Source organism: Babylonia areolata, chromosome 4 (assembly GCF_041734735.1).
Source record: "Babylonia areolata isolate BAREFJ2019XMU chromosome 4, ASM4173473v1, whole genome shotgun sequence".
Classification (NCBI taxonomy): Eukaryota; Metazoa; Mollusca; class Gastropoda; order Neogastropoda; family Buccinidae; genus Babylonia; species Babylonia areolata.
This window is the reverse complement of record NC_134879.1, coordinates 52553539-52569521: the sequence shown is the minus strand read 5'-3', so window position 1 is coordinate 52569521 and position 15983 is coordinate 52553539. Positions and strand designations below refer to the sequence as shown.

General features: G+C 47.1%; 1 protein-coding gene across 1 annotated transcript in view; it reads left to right on the top strand.

The window, feature by feature from the left end:
- Positions 1-15983, top strand: part of LOC143281489 (uncharacterized) — a 42148-nt gene that overhangs the window by 24551 nt on the left and 1614 nt on the right. Inside the window, exons 8-12 of the mRNA XM_076586699.1 lie at positions 2567-2654; positions 5415-5579; positions 8539-8695; positions 12359-12576; positions 14228-14493. Of these exons, the coding sequence (XP_076442814.1) occupies positions 2567-2654; positions 5415-5579; positions 8539-8695; positions 12359-12576; positions 14228-14493 (894 nt within the window). The remainder of the gene's footprint in view (positions 1-2566; positions 2655-5414; positions 5580-8538; positions 8696-12358; positions 12577-14227; positions 14494-15983) is intronic.

Here is a 15983-nt window from a genome sequence, read left to right as displayed (position 1 = left end):
GTGTGTGTGTGTGTGTGTTTGAGAGAGAGACAGAGAGAGAGAGTGTGTGTGTAGTCTTCAGCTTTACGTATTTCCACTTTAAATGACATTCGATATGTGTGTGTGTACGTGTACGTGTGTGTGTATGTGCGTGCGCGCACGCGGGCGCGTGTGTTTGGAATGGAAGGGGGAAGAGTTGGCGAGGAGAGAGAATGTTGATGAAGGGCGTTGAGAGTATCGCTTACTCTCTCTGTCTGTCAATCTGTCTGTCAGTCTCTCTCTCTCCCATTACCCGTCGGGTTATTTGTGGTGGATTGGTTTCACCGCCGGTGTCATTAACCATTCACCCAGATGTGCCGGATGCACTGATCCCCGCTGTCCCTGGCCCTCTGTCTGAACACAGAATGGATGGCCTGGCCCCTCTGTCTGAACACAGAATGGATGGCCTGGCCCATCTGTCTGAACACAGAATGGACGGCCTGACCCTCTGTCTGAACACAGAATGGACCGAATGGACGGCCTGGCCCTCTGTTTGAACACAGAATGGATGGCCTGGCCCTCTGAACACAGAATGGATGGCCTGGCCTGTCTGAACACAGAATGGATGGCCTGGCCTGTCTGAACACAGAATGGATGGCCTGGCCCTCTGAACACAGAATGGATGGCCTGGCCCTCTGTCTGAACACAGAATGGATGGCCTGGCCCTCTGAACACAGAATGGATGGCCTGGCCCTCTGTCTGAACACAGAATGGATGGCCTGGCCCTCTGTCTGAACACAGAATGGACGGCCTGGCCCTCTGTCTGAACACAGAATGGATGGCCTGGCCCTCTGTCTGAACACAGAATGGATGGCCTGGCCCTCTGTCTGAACACAGAATGGACGGCCTGGCCCTCTGTCTGAACACAGAATGGATGGCCTGGCCCTCTGTCTGAACACAGAATGGACGGCCTGGCCCTCTGTCTGAACACAGAATGGATGGCCTGGCCCTCTGTCTGAACACAGAATGGACGGCCTGGCCCTCTGTCTGAACACAGAATGGATGGCCTGGCCCTCTGTCTGAACACAGAATGGACGGCCTGGCCCTCTGTCTGAACACAGAATGGACGGCCTGGCCCTCTGTCTGAACACAGAATGGATGGCCTGGCCCTCTGTCTGAACACAGAATGGATGGCCCGGCCCTCTGTCTGAACACAGAATGGATGGCCTGGCCCTCTATCTGAACACAGAATGGACCGAATGGACGGCCTGGCCCTCTGAACACAGAATGGATGGCCTGGCCTGTCTGAACACAGAATGGATGGCCTGGCCTGTCTGACACAAAATGGATGGTCTGGCCTGTCTGAACACAGAATGGACGGCCTGGCCTGTCTGAACACAGAATGGATGGCCTGGCCTGTCTGAACACAGAATGGATGGCCTGGCCCTCTGTCTGAACACAGAATGGACGGCCTGGCCCTCTGTCTGAACACAGAATGGATGGCCTGGCCTGTCTGAACACAGAATGGACGGCCTGCCCCTCTGAACACAGAATGGATGGCCTGGCCCTCTGTCTGAACACAGAATGGACGGAAGGAACAACGCCTGTCTGATCTGTATCCTATGTGTCGGGGACTGTGTGACGTGTGAAACTAGATACGTGAAGAGACACAGAGAGGGATAGGATAGACCAGGAAATGGAATCACGCTACGGGGAAGAAAAAAAAAGAAGAAAAAACGGAGGAGGAAAGAGAGGAAGAGAGAAGCTGTAGATTTGGGACGGATGTAGCAAAGCCGGTCTGATTTGTACCCTATGTGTCAGGGACTATCGCATGAAATTAGTAACGTGAAGGGGTACAGAGATGCATAGACCAGGAAATGGAATCACTCCACGGAAAAGAAAGAAAGAAAGAAAGAAAGAAGCAGTAGATTTTGGATGGATGTAGCAAAGCCTGTCTGATCTGTATTGTTTGTGTCGGGGACAGTGTGACGTATGAAACTAGAAACGTGAATAGACATAGAGGGGGACAGGCCAGGGAATTAAATCATTCTGCGGAAAAAAAGAAGATGGAAAGAGAGAAAGAAAGAAGTGGAAGGAGGAAGAGAAAGGGGAGGTGGCACGAATAGCTCAGTCATGTGCAGGCCATTGGCACTTGCGATGAGAGCAGTCTACCACCAGTCCTTAGAGGAAGAGCAATAAATCGAAACTTCAGTGCCTTGTGAAAATAAATCCAGAGAGAGAGAGAGAAGGACAAGACAAATAGTTCACTGAACTGGGCCATCTGCCCATGTCAAAGGGAACAGTGGAACGGGGACGAGAGAGAGAGAGGGGCGGGAGAGAGGGGGGTAAGAGAGAGAGAGAGAGAGAGAGAGAGAGAGGGGGAGGAAGAGAGAGAGGGGGAAGAGAGAGAGGGAAAAGAGAGAGAGAGTGAGAGAGAGGGAAAAGAAAGAGAGAGGGGGGAAAGAGACAGGGGGGAAAAGAGAGAGAGAAGGGGGAAGGGAGAGGAGAAAGGGAAGAGAGAGAGAGGGAGGAGGGGGGGGGGGGGGGGAGAGGCTGACGCGGCAGTCGTGCGGCAATAACGGAACCATCACAACGATGTTTGTGACAGGTATGAAGTGTTGGTGCCTGAGGACGGACAGTACGGCAGCATAAAGAACGGGAACTGGACAGGGCTGGTCAGGATGCTCAAAGACAAAGTGAGTTCACTGAGTCCAGGTGTACCTGTGCGGTGCACCTTTTTTTTTTTTTAATCAGTCGTGTCCGACTATGACCATCAGAACAGCAATGGAAGCAGCTGTTGTCCTGACTGTCTGGGCCAGAGTTCCGATTTTTGTGGAGAGTGTCTTGCCCAAGTTACATCCGCATTCTCGGCCGAAAGGTTTTACTTTTAGGACAGTCGGCGTTGGGATGGTTCCCAAAGGGCCAGCTAGCCCCCGGGCCTGCAGCACCAAAAGCCAGTGCAGTGTTGCCTCCTAGTTTGAGTCATAGTCCTTCATAATAGACTTAGCTGTAAATGACTTCCCCATTGCAATGGAGAAACGACTACAGCTCTCACTTTGCTGTTGGCCCAACTGTAAGCTTATGTCAGTCTGTGATATGAGCTGAGCGTTGGGTACCTGTAAGGTACTGCAAACTGAACACACGTTAACGCCCATTTCCATGTAAGTCGTATCGCAGTTTGCTTTCAGTATCAAGGAGGTGTCAGAGCCTACGGATTGATCCCATACTCTACACCACATCTGCTGAAGAAATTGAAAAAAAAGCGGTAGATGCCTTACCTGCGCACAAGTAGATTGTGTGTCTGTGTGTGGGGGAGGGTTGAGAGTTGAAAAAGAAAGTGGATTTGGCTGTCAAGAACTGCAGATTGGAAGAGGGGGTGAAAACGAAATCAAAACACCGCTGTTTGTTTCTCATAGTGGAAAGAAAAAAAACCCCACAAAACAAGAGAGTTGATCGCAAGAAAGGAAGAGGAGGGACTGACACTTTCATCATCAACAGCCGAACCTTCTCTTCTTCTTCTTCTTTCGTTCGTGGGCTGCAACTCCCACGTTCACTCGTATGTAAGCGAGTGGGCTTTTACGTGTATGACCGTTTTTACCCCGCCATGTAGGCAGCCATACTCCGTTTTCGGGAGTGTGCATGCTGGGTATGTTCTTGTTTCCATAACCCACCAAACGCTGACGTGAATTACAGGATTTTTAACGTGCGTATTCATGTTGATCTTCTGCTTGCATATACACACGAAGGGGATTCAGGCACTAGCAGGTCTGCATAAATGTTGACCTGGGAGATCGGCAGAATCTCCACCCTTTACCGAGATTCGACCCCGGGACCCTCAGATTGAAAGTCCAACGCTTCAACCACTCGGCTAGTGCGCCCGTCAGTGGCCGAACCAAAAGCGTAGGACAGGGAGCTGTATCAATGTGCATGTTTCAAACCATCTTTTATTGGCATTAAAACCAGAGATTTTATCAGTCTGAACTAGCCAAAAGGAAGGAGAGAGAGAGAAAGAGAGAGAGATATCAATATATCAGTGTTTAGATTCTAACGGCAAAACATAAAAGGGTTTGAAAAGGTTGAAATGTGTGACTGCAAGTGAGATAGTGGATTAAGTGTGTGTGAGTTTGCGTGTATGTGTGTGTGTATGTGTGTGCGTGTGCGTGCGTGCCTGCCTGTATATGCGTGCGTATCTGTGTGTGCGTGTGCGTGCGCGCGCGCGCGACTGAAGCCTGACTGAATGACACAGGAAAAGAATGATGAGCACCTAAAAGCAGCTGTCAGTCTTCTTCTTCTTCTTCTGCGTTCACTCGTATGCACACGAGTGGGCTTTTACGTGTATGACCGTTTTTACCCCGCCATGTAGGCAGCCATACTCCGTTTTCGGGGGTGTGCATGCTGGGTATGTTCTTGTTTCCATAACCCACCGAACGCTGACATGGATTACGGGATCTTTAACGTGCGCATTTGATGTTCTGCTTGCATATACACACGAAGGGGGTTCAGGCACTAGCAGGTCTGCACATATGTTGACCTGGGAGATCGTAAAAATCTCCACCCTTTACCCACCAGGCGCCGTCACCGTGATTCGAACCCGGGACCCTCAGATTGACAGTCCAACGCTTTAACCACTCGGCTATTGCGCCTGTCAGTCGACTCTGCCGAGGCAGGCAGTGTGTTTTGTAAATAATGACTCTAAACACTGATGTATAGATCTCTCTTCTCTCTCTTTCTCTCTCCTTCCTTTTGGCCAGATTCAGACTGATAAAATCTGTGGCTTCAATGCCAATAAAAACGGTGTTTGAAAATCGCTTCCAGCTTGGTCTCTGTGTTAAGATAGGCGCTATTTAAGTCCATACCAGTCAATCAATCAGTCAATCACTACACCAGGATGAGTAGATAATCCATATCAATCAGTAAATCAATCACCAGGTGCTGATGGTCCATATCAATCAATAAATCAATCAACCAATCACTCCACCAGGAGGTGCAGATGGTCCATATCAATCAATCAATCACAATCACCAGGAGGTGCAGATGGTCCATATCAATCAATCAACCAGTCAATCATTCACTCACTAACCAGGAGGTGCAGATGGTCCATATCAATCAATCAGTCACTCCATTAGGAGGTGCAGATGGTCCACATCAATCAATCAACCAGTCAATCATTCACTCACTAACCAGGAGGTGCAGATGGTCCATATCAATCAATCAACCAGTCAATCATTCACTCACTAACCAGGAGGTGCAGATGGTCCATATCAATCAGTCAATCAATCAATCACAATCACCAGGGAGTGCAGATGGTCCATACCAACCAATCAGTCAACCACTCACTCACTCACTCACCAGGAAGTGCAGATGGTCTATATCAGTCAATCAATCAATCAATCACCAGGAAGTGCAGATGGTCCATACCAATCAATCAGTCAGTCAATCATTCACTCACTCACCAGGAGGTGCAGATGGTGGTGGCCCCCCTGGCGGTGAACGAGCGGCGGGCGGCAGTGGTGGACTTCACCACCCCCTTCTACCTGGACTACACAGGTGTGCTCTTCAAGCCACCTGGCCAGGATGAGACCCACAGGCTGACCACCTACATCAAGCCCTTCAGCTATGAGGTCAGTCCTTGTCATCATCATCATCATCACCATCATCACCATCATCATCATTATCATCATCACCATCATCAGCATCATCATCATCATTATCATCATCACCATCATCATCATCATCATCACCATCATCATCATTATCATCAGCATCATCATCATCATTATCATCATCACCATCATCATCATCATCATCATCACCATCATCATCATTATCACCATCATCATCATCATCATCATCACCATCATCAGCATCATCATCATCATTATCATCATCACCATCATCATCATCATCATCACCATCATCATCATCATCGTCGTCGTCGTCCGTTGAACACCTACATCAGACGTGTTAGTTGTGAGGTCAGTCAGCAGAGTGTCATCCTCGTCATCGTCATCGGCATCATCACCACCACCAGCTTTAACAACATCAGCAGTAATATACACAGTTGTGGTAATGGCAGCTACTGCATTCGTCAAATAGTAAGTGACAGTAGCAGCAGCAACAACGGCAGCAGTGGTAGCATAGTAATTGTAACAGTTGTAGTAGCAGCAGAGTAGTGGTAGTATAGTAGTTGTAATAGTTGTAGTAGCGGCAGCAGCAGTGGTTGCATGATAATTGTAATAGGTGTAGTAGCAGCAGCAGTAGTGGTAGCATAGTAATTGTAATAGATGTAGTAGCAGCAGCAGTAGTGGTAGCATAGTAATTGTAATAGATGTAGCAGCAGCAGCAGCAGTGGTAGCATAGTAATTGTAATAGTTGTAGTAGCAGCAGCAGTGGTAGCATAGTAATACTGTAGTTGAAATAGCAGCAGCGGGAGAAGCTGTAGAAGTAGTAGCAAAGGCAGTAGTAGTTGTAGAAGTAACACCAGTAACAGCTGTAGAAGTGACGGGCACGATAGCCGAGTGGTTAAAGTGTTGGACTTTCAATCTGAGGGTTCCGGGTTCGAATCACGGCGACGGCGCCTGGTGGGTAAAGGGTGGTGATTTTTACGATCTCCTGCAGATCTGCCAGTGCCTGAACCCCCTTCGTGTGTATATGCAAGCAGAAGATAAATACGCACGTTAAAGATCCTGTAATATGTGTCAGCTGTTCGGTGGGTTATGGAAACAAGAACATACCCAGCATACACCCCCCTCCCCCCGCCCGAAAGCGGAGTATGGCTGCCTATATGGCGGGGTAAAAGGTCATACACGTAAAAAGCCCACTAATGTACATACGAGTGAACGTGTGAGTTGCAGCTCACGAACACAGAAGAAGAAGAAACTGTAGCAGTAGTAGCAAAGGCAGTGGTAGTTGTTGAAGTAACACCAGTCCGAGTGGTAGCCAAGTGATGACGGCAGTTGCAGAAGCAACAGTTGTGTTGGTGGCTTAGTTATCCCAGTAATATCCGTAGAAGCAGTAATAGCAGTGGGGCTTGTAGTTGTCGTGGTAGTCATAATCTTTCTTCTTTTTCTTCTTCTTCTTTTTCGTCTTCTTCTACTACTTATTCAGTTGGTTGTCTGTGTGCTGTGTTTGTACAAGGGGTGTCTGTGTTGCCTCGAGAGGAGGGTGAGGGGCTGGAGGGGGAAAAAGGTTGGATTGATCAATGGATGAAGTTTATGTTTTGCGTCTGTCACAACATATTTCACTTTGTGAAATTCAGGCTGCTTTTTACCACCAGGGAGAGCACGTCGCCACAGCACAGCGCCACCTATTTGTTTCTCCCTTCACGTGTTATTTGCTTTGTTATCGAAAAGATTTTCTTTTTCTATAGAATTTTGCCGGGGAACAACTGTCTTGTTTCCGTGGGTTCTTTTACGTGCGCTAAGTGCATGCTATATGCGGTATCTCGGTTTGTCATTTCGTCTTCATGTCCAGCGTCTAAGAAATCACTCAGGGTGTGTGTGTGTGTGTGTGTGTGTGTGTGTGTGTGTGTGTGTGTGTGCACGCACCTGTACGTCCATTTCCAGGTGTAAGGTGTGTGCTGTGTACAGGTACTGGGGTGTAAGGTGTGTGCTGTGTACAGGTACTGGGGTGTAAGGTGTGTGTACTGTGTACAGGTACTGGGGTGTAAGGTGTGTGCTGCGTACAGGTACTGGGGTGTAAGGTGTGTGCTGTGTACAGGTACTGGGGTGTAAGGTGTGTGCTGCGTACAGGTACTGGGGTGTAAGGTGTGTGCTGTGTGCTGTGTACAGGTACTGGGGTGTAAGGTGTGTGCTGTATGCTGTGTACAGGTACTGGGGTGTAAGGTGTGTGCTGCGTACAGGTACTGGGGTGTAAGGTGTGTGCTGTGTACTGTGTACAGGTACTGGGGTGTAAGGTGTGTGCTGTTTGCTGCGTACAGGTACTGGGTGTAAGGTGTGTGTGCTGTGTGCTGCGTACAGGTACTGTGTGTTAGGTGTGTGCTGTGTACAGGTACTGGGTGTAAGGTATGTACTGTGTACAGGTACTGGGGTGTAAGGTGTGTGCTGTGTACAGGTACTGGGGTGTAAGGTGTGTGCTGTGTACAGGTACTGGGGTGTAAGGTGTGTGCTGTGTACAGGTACTGGGGTGTAAGGTGTGTGCTGTGTACAGGTACTGGGGTGTAAGGTGTGTGCTGCGTGCTGTGTACAGGTACTGGGGTGTAAGGTGTGTGCTGTGTGCTGTGTACAGGTACTGGGGTGTAAGGTGTGTGCTGTGTACAGGTACTGGGGTGTAAGGTGTGTGCTGTGTACAGGTACTGGGGTGTAAGGTGTGTGCTGTGTACAGGTACTGGGTGTAAGCTGTGTGCTGTATACAGGTACTGGGGTGTAAGATGTGTGCTGTGTGCAGGTACTGGGGTGTAAGGTGTGTGCTGTGTACAGGTACTGGGGTGTAAGATGTGTGCTGTGTGCAGGTACTGGGGTGTAAGGTGTGTGCTGTGTACAGGTACTGGGGTGTAAGGTGTGCGCTGTGTGCTGCGTACAGGTACTGGGGTGTAAGGTGTGCGCTGTGTGCTGCGTACAGGTACTGGGGTGTATAGGGGCGTCCTTCCTGCTGGCCACCACCTTTGGTCACGTGCTGGGCGTGGTGTCGGCCAACGTGCTGCTGGGGGGTCATGGCGACACCACCATGGGCCTCATGGACACAGTGCAGTACTTCTTCGGCTCTCTGTTGGCACAAGGCGAGTCGGCGGAGGGTTAAAGCTTTGTTTAGATATTTAGATTTAGATATTTAGATTTAGATATTTTTAATTGCATGTTTTTAAAAAAAGGCATACTGTAAAGATTTGTTGTGGTCACAGCCCTGAGATGGCCTAAGTGGCTGGCTGGGCTGTAAACAAACAAACAAAAATTTTAATAAGATATTTTATTTACAGTTTTGAGAAGATTTTTTTGTTGAAACGTGGTAACAGCCCTGAGATGGCCTAAACGGTCGGCTGGGCTCTAAACAACATGAATTGAATTGAAAGCTTTGTTCCCTTCATCCATGAACGTTTAAAAAAAAACAACAACAACAACAACTCCCCCCGCCAGCTCCCCCACCTTTTTTTTTTTTTTTTTAATGTTACACGTGTTGTGTAGTTTTTGTACCCATTGAATTAACGAATCATGTTCTGTTTGTTCTTACTGTCACTCTTTTTGTCATATGCATTACACGTATCTATTTAAAAAGAGACAAACAAACAAACAAAAAACCAACAAAAATCAAACAAAAAAAATAAAACGAATGTAAAAATAAATTTATTATAAAAAAACAACAACAACCCATCGTTCACAAACAGGTCACGGAGTTTGTGTTATGTCAGTTTCACACACACAAAGACACACAGACAACCAGGCACACAGACAGACACAGACAAACACACACACACGCGCGCGCGCGCTCGCTCGCGCCATACCCCCCCTTTTTTTTTCTCTCTCACACGCCATATCCCATTCCTTCACCGCGTTAATTTGCCCCAAACCCCTATTCCTGTTTTGTGTTACATGATACGTAAAAAAAATTGTCAATCTTCACCAGTGAAAACATCCCGTCACATGACTACCGTGTATATTACTGTTGATATGAAGACGTGAAGACATTAAGAGGTTCTTCCAGTCATGCTGTGTCATGTTTGTCTGTATTGTCATACGGTATACTTTGAACACACACTCGCGCTCACGCTCGCATTGCCGCCCCCCTCCCCCTTCCCTCCCGCAATATGATTATATAGATAGGTACATACATACGTGTTCACAAAACCCATGAGAAAAAGAAAGAGAGGCTGAAACATTCTGCACCAATGCAACAGGAAACCATACATCTGTAAGCTCTGATCGAAAACTAATGGAATTGGAACGCAAAGCCATTGTCCAGACAAGGAATTATGAGAAAGAAAAAAAAAAGTTAAAAAATGACTTTTATTAGACCATTCAAAAACGATATAAGTCAATTCTCATCAACCCACCAACTGATGACAAGTACAACACATTGAAGAATACTCTTATCAAGACTTTTGGCAAATCTCAACACCAGAAAGATGCTGAACTCCTCAGTCTCAATGGACTTGGTGACAAACGCCCTACTGCTCTAATACGGAAGATCAACAAGATTCCTTTTTGACCACCCCACGGCAGTGGAGCTCGACTCTGTTGCAGACGCCAGGTTCAAACTTTGCTCTACCATTTTCTTTTTGACTCACTTGTGTAAACAAAGTGAGTCTATGCTTTAACCCGGTGTTCGGTTGTCTCTCTGTGTGTGTGTGTGTGTGTGTGTGTGTGTGTGTCCGTGTGTCTGTGGTAAACTTTAACATTGACATTTTCTCTGCAAATATTTTGTCAGTTGACACCAAATTTGGCATAAAAATAGGAAAAATTCAGTTCTTTCCAGTCATCTTGTTTAAAAACAATATTGCACCTCTGGGATGGGCACAAAAAAATAAAAAAAGAAGCCTAATTATATGCTAACTGCATTTACTGTTATATTTATATTTTTTGTATTCTCTAAACTTGGCACTCTGACCTCTTATTCTGACACAACAACAAGAGTAGTCATTATTATCATTTTTTGTTCAAACAGGAACTTCTTTTGCTAAGCATGAAATTTTTATTTATTTTGCAAACGTTTTGGTGCAGATAGTAAAAAAGGGAAATTACTCTGTAATTAATGCTAGGGGACTTAATTTATCACAAGTGAGTCTTGAAGGCCTTGCCTCTCTTGTTCTTATCTGTTGACGAGCATTTGAATGAGCCTAAAGAATAATTTTCTGTTTTAAATGTTTGAAGCAGACAGTGGGTCATTTGAATCGAGTTGAACTGAATTGACTCACCATGAACATACACTGCACCCCAACCCTCCACGAGCAACAGTGCCATTTTTACCCCTCTCCATAGAGCTGACCTTTTCATGTCGTCTCTTACTCTGGAGGTAAAGTGGAATGAAATTCCCGACTATCGTAAGAAATAAATCTGCAGTAGTATCATTCAAAAAAAAAGCGTACCAAAACTATCCAATACAAAAAATATAATTAGTTCTTGCAAACTCAATCCATATGATGAGATTGTAGTAAGTCGGCAATAACCTGATTTTTGCTTGTTCTTTAACATTGCGTGAGCAGGGCAAAAGGCGCAGTATAAGTTTGCGTTTGTATGTTTTAATATGTCGTTTCTATGTCTGCTTGTGTGTTTGAGTCTATGTGGATGACGCTTATGTGCACACACACGTGTGTGTTTGAAGTGTTTCGTGTGGTAGTTATTTTGTGATAATTTATTGATGTGTCCGTTAATTCATACAATCTATTTATTATCATTTATTTGATTTGTTTTGTCATTTATTTATCTATTTTATGTCATATATTTTGCGTTTACATGAAAATGCGTGTGTGATATGTTTGCAAAGTAGCTTACAGTTTATCCATTCTACCCTCAATAAACATTTGTCATTGTCTAGGCCCAACATTCAGCTTATATGATAGATTGACATTCGATTACATTTGGGCCAACAGCAAAGTGAGAGCTGCATTATCAATGGTTTCTCCTTTGCAATGGGAAATCATTTTCAACTTAGTCTTTTTGTGAAGGACTGTGACTCTCAAACTAGGAGGCAAAATTGCACTGGCTCTTAGTGCTGCAGCCTTAGGGCCACGTTGGCCTTTGGGAACCATCCCAACGCCGACTGTCCGAAAACCCTCGTGGTCGAGAGAGTGGGCATCTATCGTGGGGCAAGACACTCTGTACTACAATCAAAGTCTAGCCCATATATTCGGGACAACAGTTGCCTTCTCTGCTGTTCTGATGGTCACAGTCGGAGACACGACTGACTACCATACATTGCCATTGCCACTGTCATTGTCACTTGTATTGTCATCGTCACTGTCCTGTCACTGTCATTGCCATTTTTGTCATCGTCACTGTGCTGTCGTTGTCATTACCACTGTCATTTGTCACTGTCATCTTCACTGTGATTGTCATTGTCACTGTCATTATAACTGTCATCTTCACTGTTATTGTCACTGTCATCGTCACTGAGATTGTCACTATGACTGTCATTGTCACTGTGATTGTCATTGTGATCGTCACTGTCATCGTCACTGTTCATTGTGATCGTCACTGTCATTGTCACTGTCATTGTTACTGTGATCGTCACTGTCATTGAAACTATGATTGTCACCGCCACTGTCACCGCCACTGCCATTGTCACGGTCATAGTCATCGTCACTGTCATCGTCACTGTGATCGTCACTGTCATTGTCACTGTGATCGTCACTGTCATTGTCACTGTGATCGTCACTGTCCTGTTATCGTCATCGTCACTGTGATTGTCCCTGTCATCTTCACTGTCATTGTCACTGTCACGGTCATTGCAGGCGGCGTGTGGAACCCCAGCACGGGCAGCTCCCGCCTGTTCGTGTCAGCGTGGTGGCTGTTCTGCGTGGTGGTGGCGGCCATCTACAGCGGCAACCTGACGGCCTCCCTGGCCGTGGCCACCTCCTCGCCCCCCTTCACCACCCTGCAGCAGATGATCGACGGGGGGGTCTACCAGTTCGGCACCGTGCCCGGCACCATCTGGGCCGACATCTTTGAGGTGTGGCTTTTAACCCCTTCACCGCTCAACCGTGCTGAAGTGAGACGTCTGTCAGTGTGACATGCTACTACATGGAGGAAGGTGGCAGATTGAAGACGCTCAGCTGCCACTAAAGAGAGTCCGTGAGGGTGTGGGTTCTAATCCCGCTCTCGTCCTTTCTCCAAAGTTTGACTGGAAAATCAAACTGAGCGTCTGACGGGCGCAATAGCCGAGTGGTTAAAGCGTTGGACTTTCAGTCTGAGGGTTCCGGGTTCGAATCTCGGAAACGGCGCCTGGTGGGTAAAGGGTGGAGATTTTCCCGATCTCCCAGGTCAACATATGTGCAGACCTGCTAGTGCCTGAACCTCCTTCGTGTGTATATGTAAGCAGAAGATCAAAATACGCACGTTATCAATGTCAGCGTTCGGTGGGTTATGGAAACAAGAACATACCCAGCATGCACCCCCCCGAAAACGGAGTATGGTTGCCTACATGGCGGGGTAAAAAAGGTCATACACGTAAAAACCCCACTCGTGCACACACGAGTGAACATGGGAGTTGCAGCCCACGAACGAAGAAAAAGAAGAAACTGAGCGTCTAGTCTTTCGGATGAGACGGTAAACAAGGGTCCTCTGTGTAGCTCGCACTTGGCGCACTGAAAAACAAACCCACGGCAACGAGAGTATTGTCCTCTGGCAAAATTATGTAAAAAGAAATCTACTCTGATTGGTACACGAATATAAAAGCACGCAGTCAAGGCCTGACTAAGCGCTGTTGGGTTATGCTGCTGTCAGGCAGCATGTGAGGTAGCGTATATGGATTTGTCCGAACGCAGTGACGCCTCCTTGAGAAACTGAAAACGACATGGCGGGGGTAAAAACGGTCATACACGTAAAAGCCCGTCCGTGTGTACGAGCGAACGTGGGAGTGGCAGCCCACGTACGAAGAAGCACATTTAAGTCCTTTTTATGTTCTCTTAAGTGGTAACATTTTTTTTATTTTGCTAAACATGAGTAACACAAGCCGAAGAAGATGTCTAAATCAAGAATGATCATGACATCCTGACCCGCAAGGTCTGTTTTATCATTGCGAGATGACAGCCTTCACTGACGAGACGTACTTGATAGCAGTAATCAAGGGTTAGTTTCATTCGTCGTTCAGAGAGCAGGATATACCTCAACATTTCTGCAAACGAGTGCAGTATATATATATATATATATATATATATATATATATATATATATTATCTATTCCTTTTCTTTTTATTAAAGAAAAGGAGCTCAAAAGAAGCTTCATAAATGACAGAAGGACCGGTTTTGTGTTAGCTCATGTGTCAGTGAACGAACGTTTACATGTTAATTTCTCGGCAAATATGTATCCATGTGTTTAAACGTATGTAGGCATTTGTGTGTGTGTGTGTGTGTGTGTGTGTGATGTACCGGCAGATGTGTATGTATGTGGACGTGGACGTTCATCTCTATTCATTTGTGAATGTATTTCATGCACCAACTTCATTCGTACACGCCACGCGCAGTATGAATGCCTGATTATGTACGTCCAAACATATCGATCACTACGTAATAACCATTCTCCATGATCTTTCCGAAGTGCTCAGGAATACGCATCCCGTAAACAACCCGTATCAATTGTTTTTTTTTTCTTTTCCCCAAAGGTCTCCAACCGCTCCGACTTCCGGGCCATCAGCGACCAGATGCAGCGGCTGACACAGAGCTCCTCCCCCCAGATGATTGACGGCAGGGAGGAGCACGTGGCCATGGCAGGCCAGGGGCACTACGCCTACGTCGGCAACCTGGGCAGTCTGAGGCTGACGGTGCAGCGGCGCTGCGACCTGAGGATCCTCAAGGAGACTTTCCTGCCGCTGCACTACAGCATAGCGCTGCAGAAGGGTTCTCCGCTTACCCCGGCGGTGTCCAGATGGTGAGTGCGCTGTGTACTGTAATGTGAGTGTGCTGTGTAATGTTCTGTGAGTGCACTGTGTACTGTAGTGCTGCGCTACAGCATAGCGCTGCAGAAGGGCTCTCCGCTCACCCCGGCGGTGTCCAGATGGTGAGTGCGCTGTGCACTGTAATGTGAGTGCACTGTGTACTGTAATGTGAGTGTGCCGTGTACTGTAATGTGAGTGCACTGTGTACTGTAGTGCTGCACTACAGCATAGCGCTGCAGAAGGGCTTTCCGCTCCCTCCGGCGGTGTCCAGATGGTGAGTGCGCTGTGTACTGTAATGTGAGTGCACTGTGTACTGTAATGTGAGTGTGCTGTGTAATGTAATGTGAGTGCACTGTGTACTGTAGTGCTGCACTACAGCATAGCGCTGCAAAAGGGCTCTCCGCTAACCCCGGATGTGTCCAGATGGTGAGTGCACTGTGTACTGTAATGTGAGTGTGCTGTGTACTGTAATGTAAGTACGCTGTGTACTGTAAGTACTCTGTGTACTGTAATGTAGCGTAGCCCGTCTCTTTGGAGACGAATCGCCCCGTATCGCCCTCTGCTGTTTTACTTTCCAAAGACTGGGGTATGGTTGTTTTTAACTGATGGTTTGAAGACGGTCGATTTCAGTTCAGTTTCTCAAGGAGGCGTCACTGCGTTCGGACAAATCCATAATATACGCTACACCACATCTGCTAGGCATCTGATGCCTGACAAGCAGCATGTCCCAACACGCATAGTCAGGCATTGAGAGCATGCATATATATACATATATATTTGTGTATCTATCAGTGGATTTCTTCTACAGAATTTTGCCAGAGGACATCACTCTCATTGCCATGGGTTCTTTTTCAGTGCGCCTAGTGCGTGCTGCCCACGAGACCTCGGTTTATCATCTCATCCGAGCGACTAGATGCTCAGTTCGATTTTCCAGTCAAACTTGGGAGAAAGGGCGAGAGCGGGATTCGAAACCAGACCCTCACGGACTGATAAAAACGGTCATGTGCGTAAAACTCAGTTTGTGTGTGTGTGAGGGTGAAGGGTGGAGTTGCACAGGCCGTGAACGCGGAAGGATGATGAAATGAGACGTGGCGTGGTGTAGAAACTGCCATCTTTGTGTTCAGGGGGGCTCTCCTCTCGTCCCTAGGTGGTATCCAGATGACAACGAAATGTAACAATGTTTTGAATGCTCCACAACAGCGTAGCGCTGCTGCAGAAGGGCTCACCCCTTACCCTAAGGTGTCCAGGGGAGCCAGTTGCATTGCTTGGTTCAAACTTTTTGACAGTTACACGTGACTGAATGCCTACGTTGACCGAACTACGCCATTGGTCAGTTCTATACTACATACAGTTAGTGGCTGCCTTCACCTCTACACTCCATCTCGCTCACTACGATCAGCTTCGGATCCACTCCATTTACGCATACCCAGATTCAAACTCTCGACTGTTGGCCGCCGTTCTTTCTCTGTCTCTGGACCTTGCA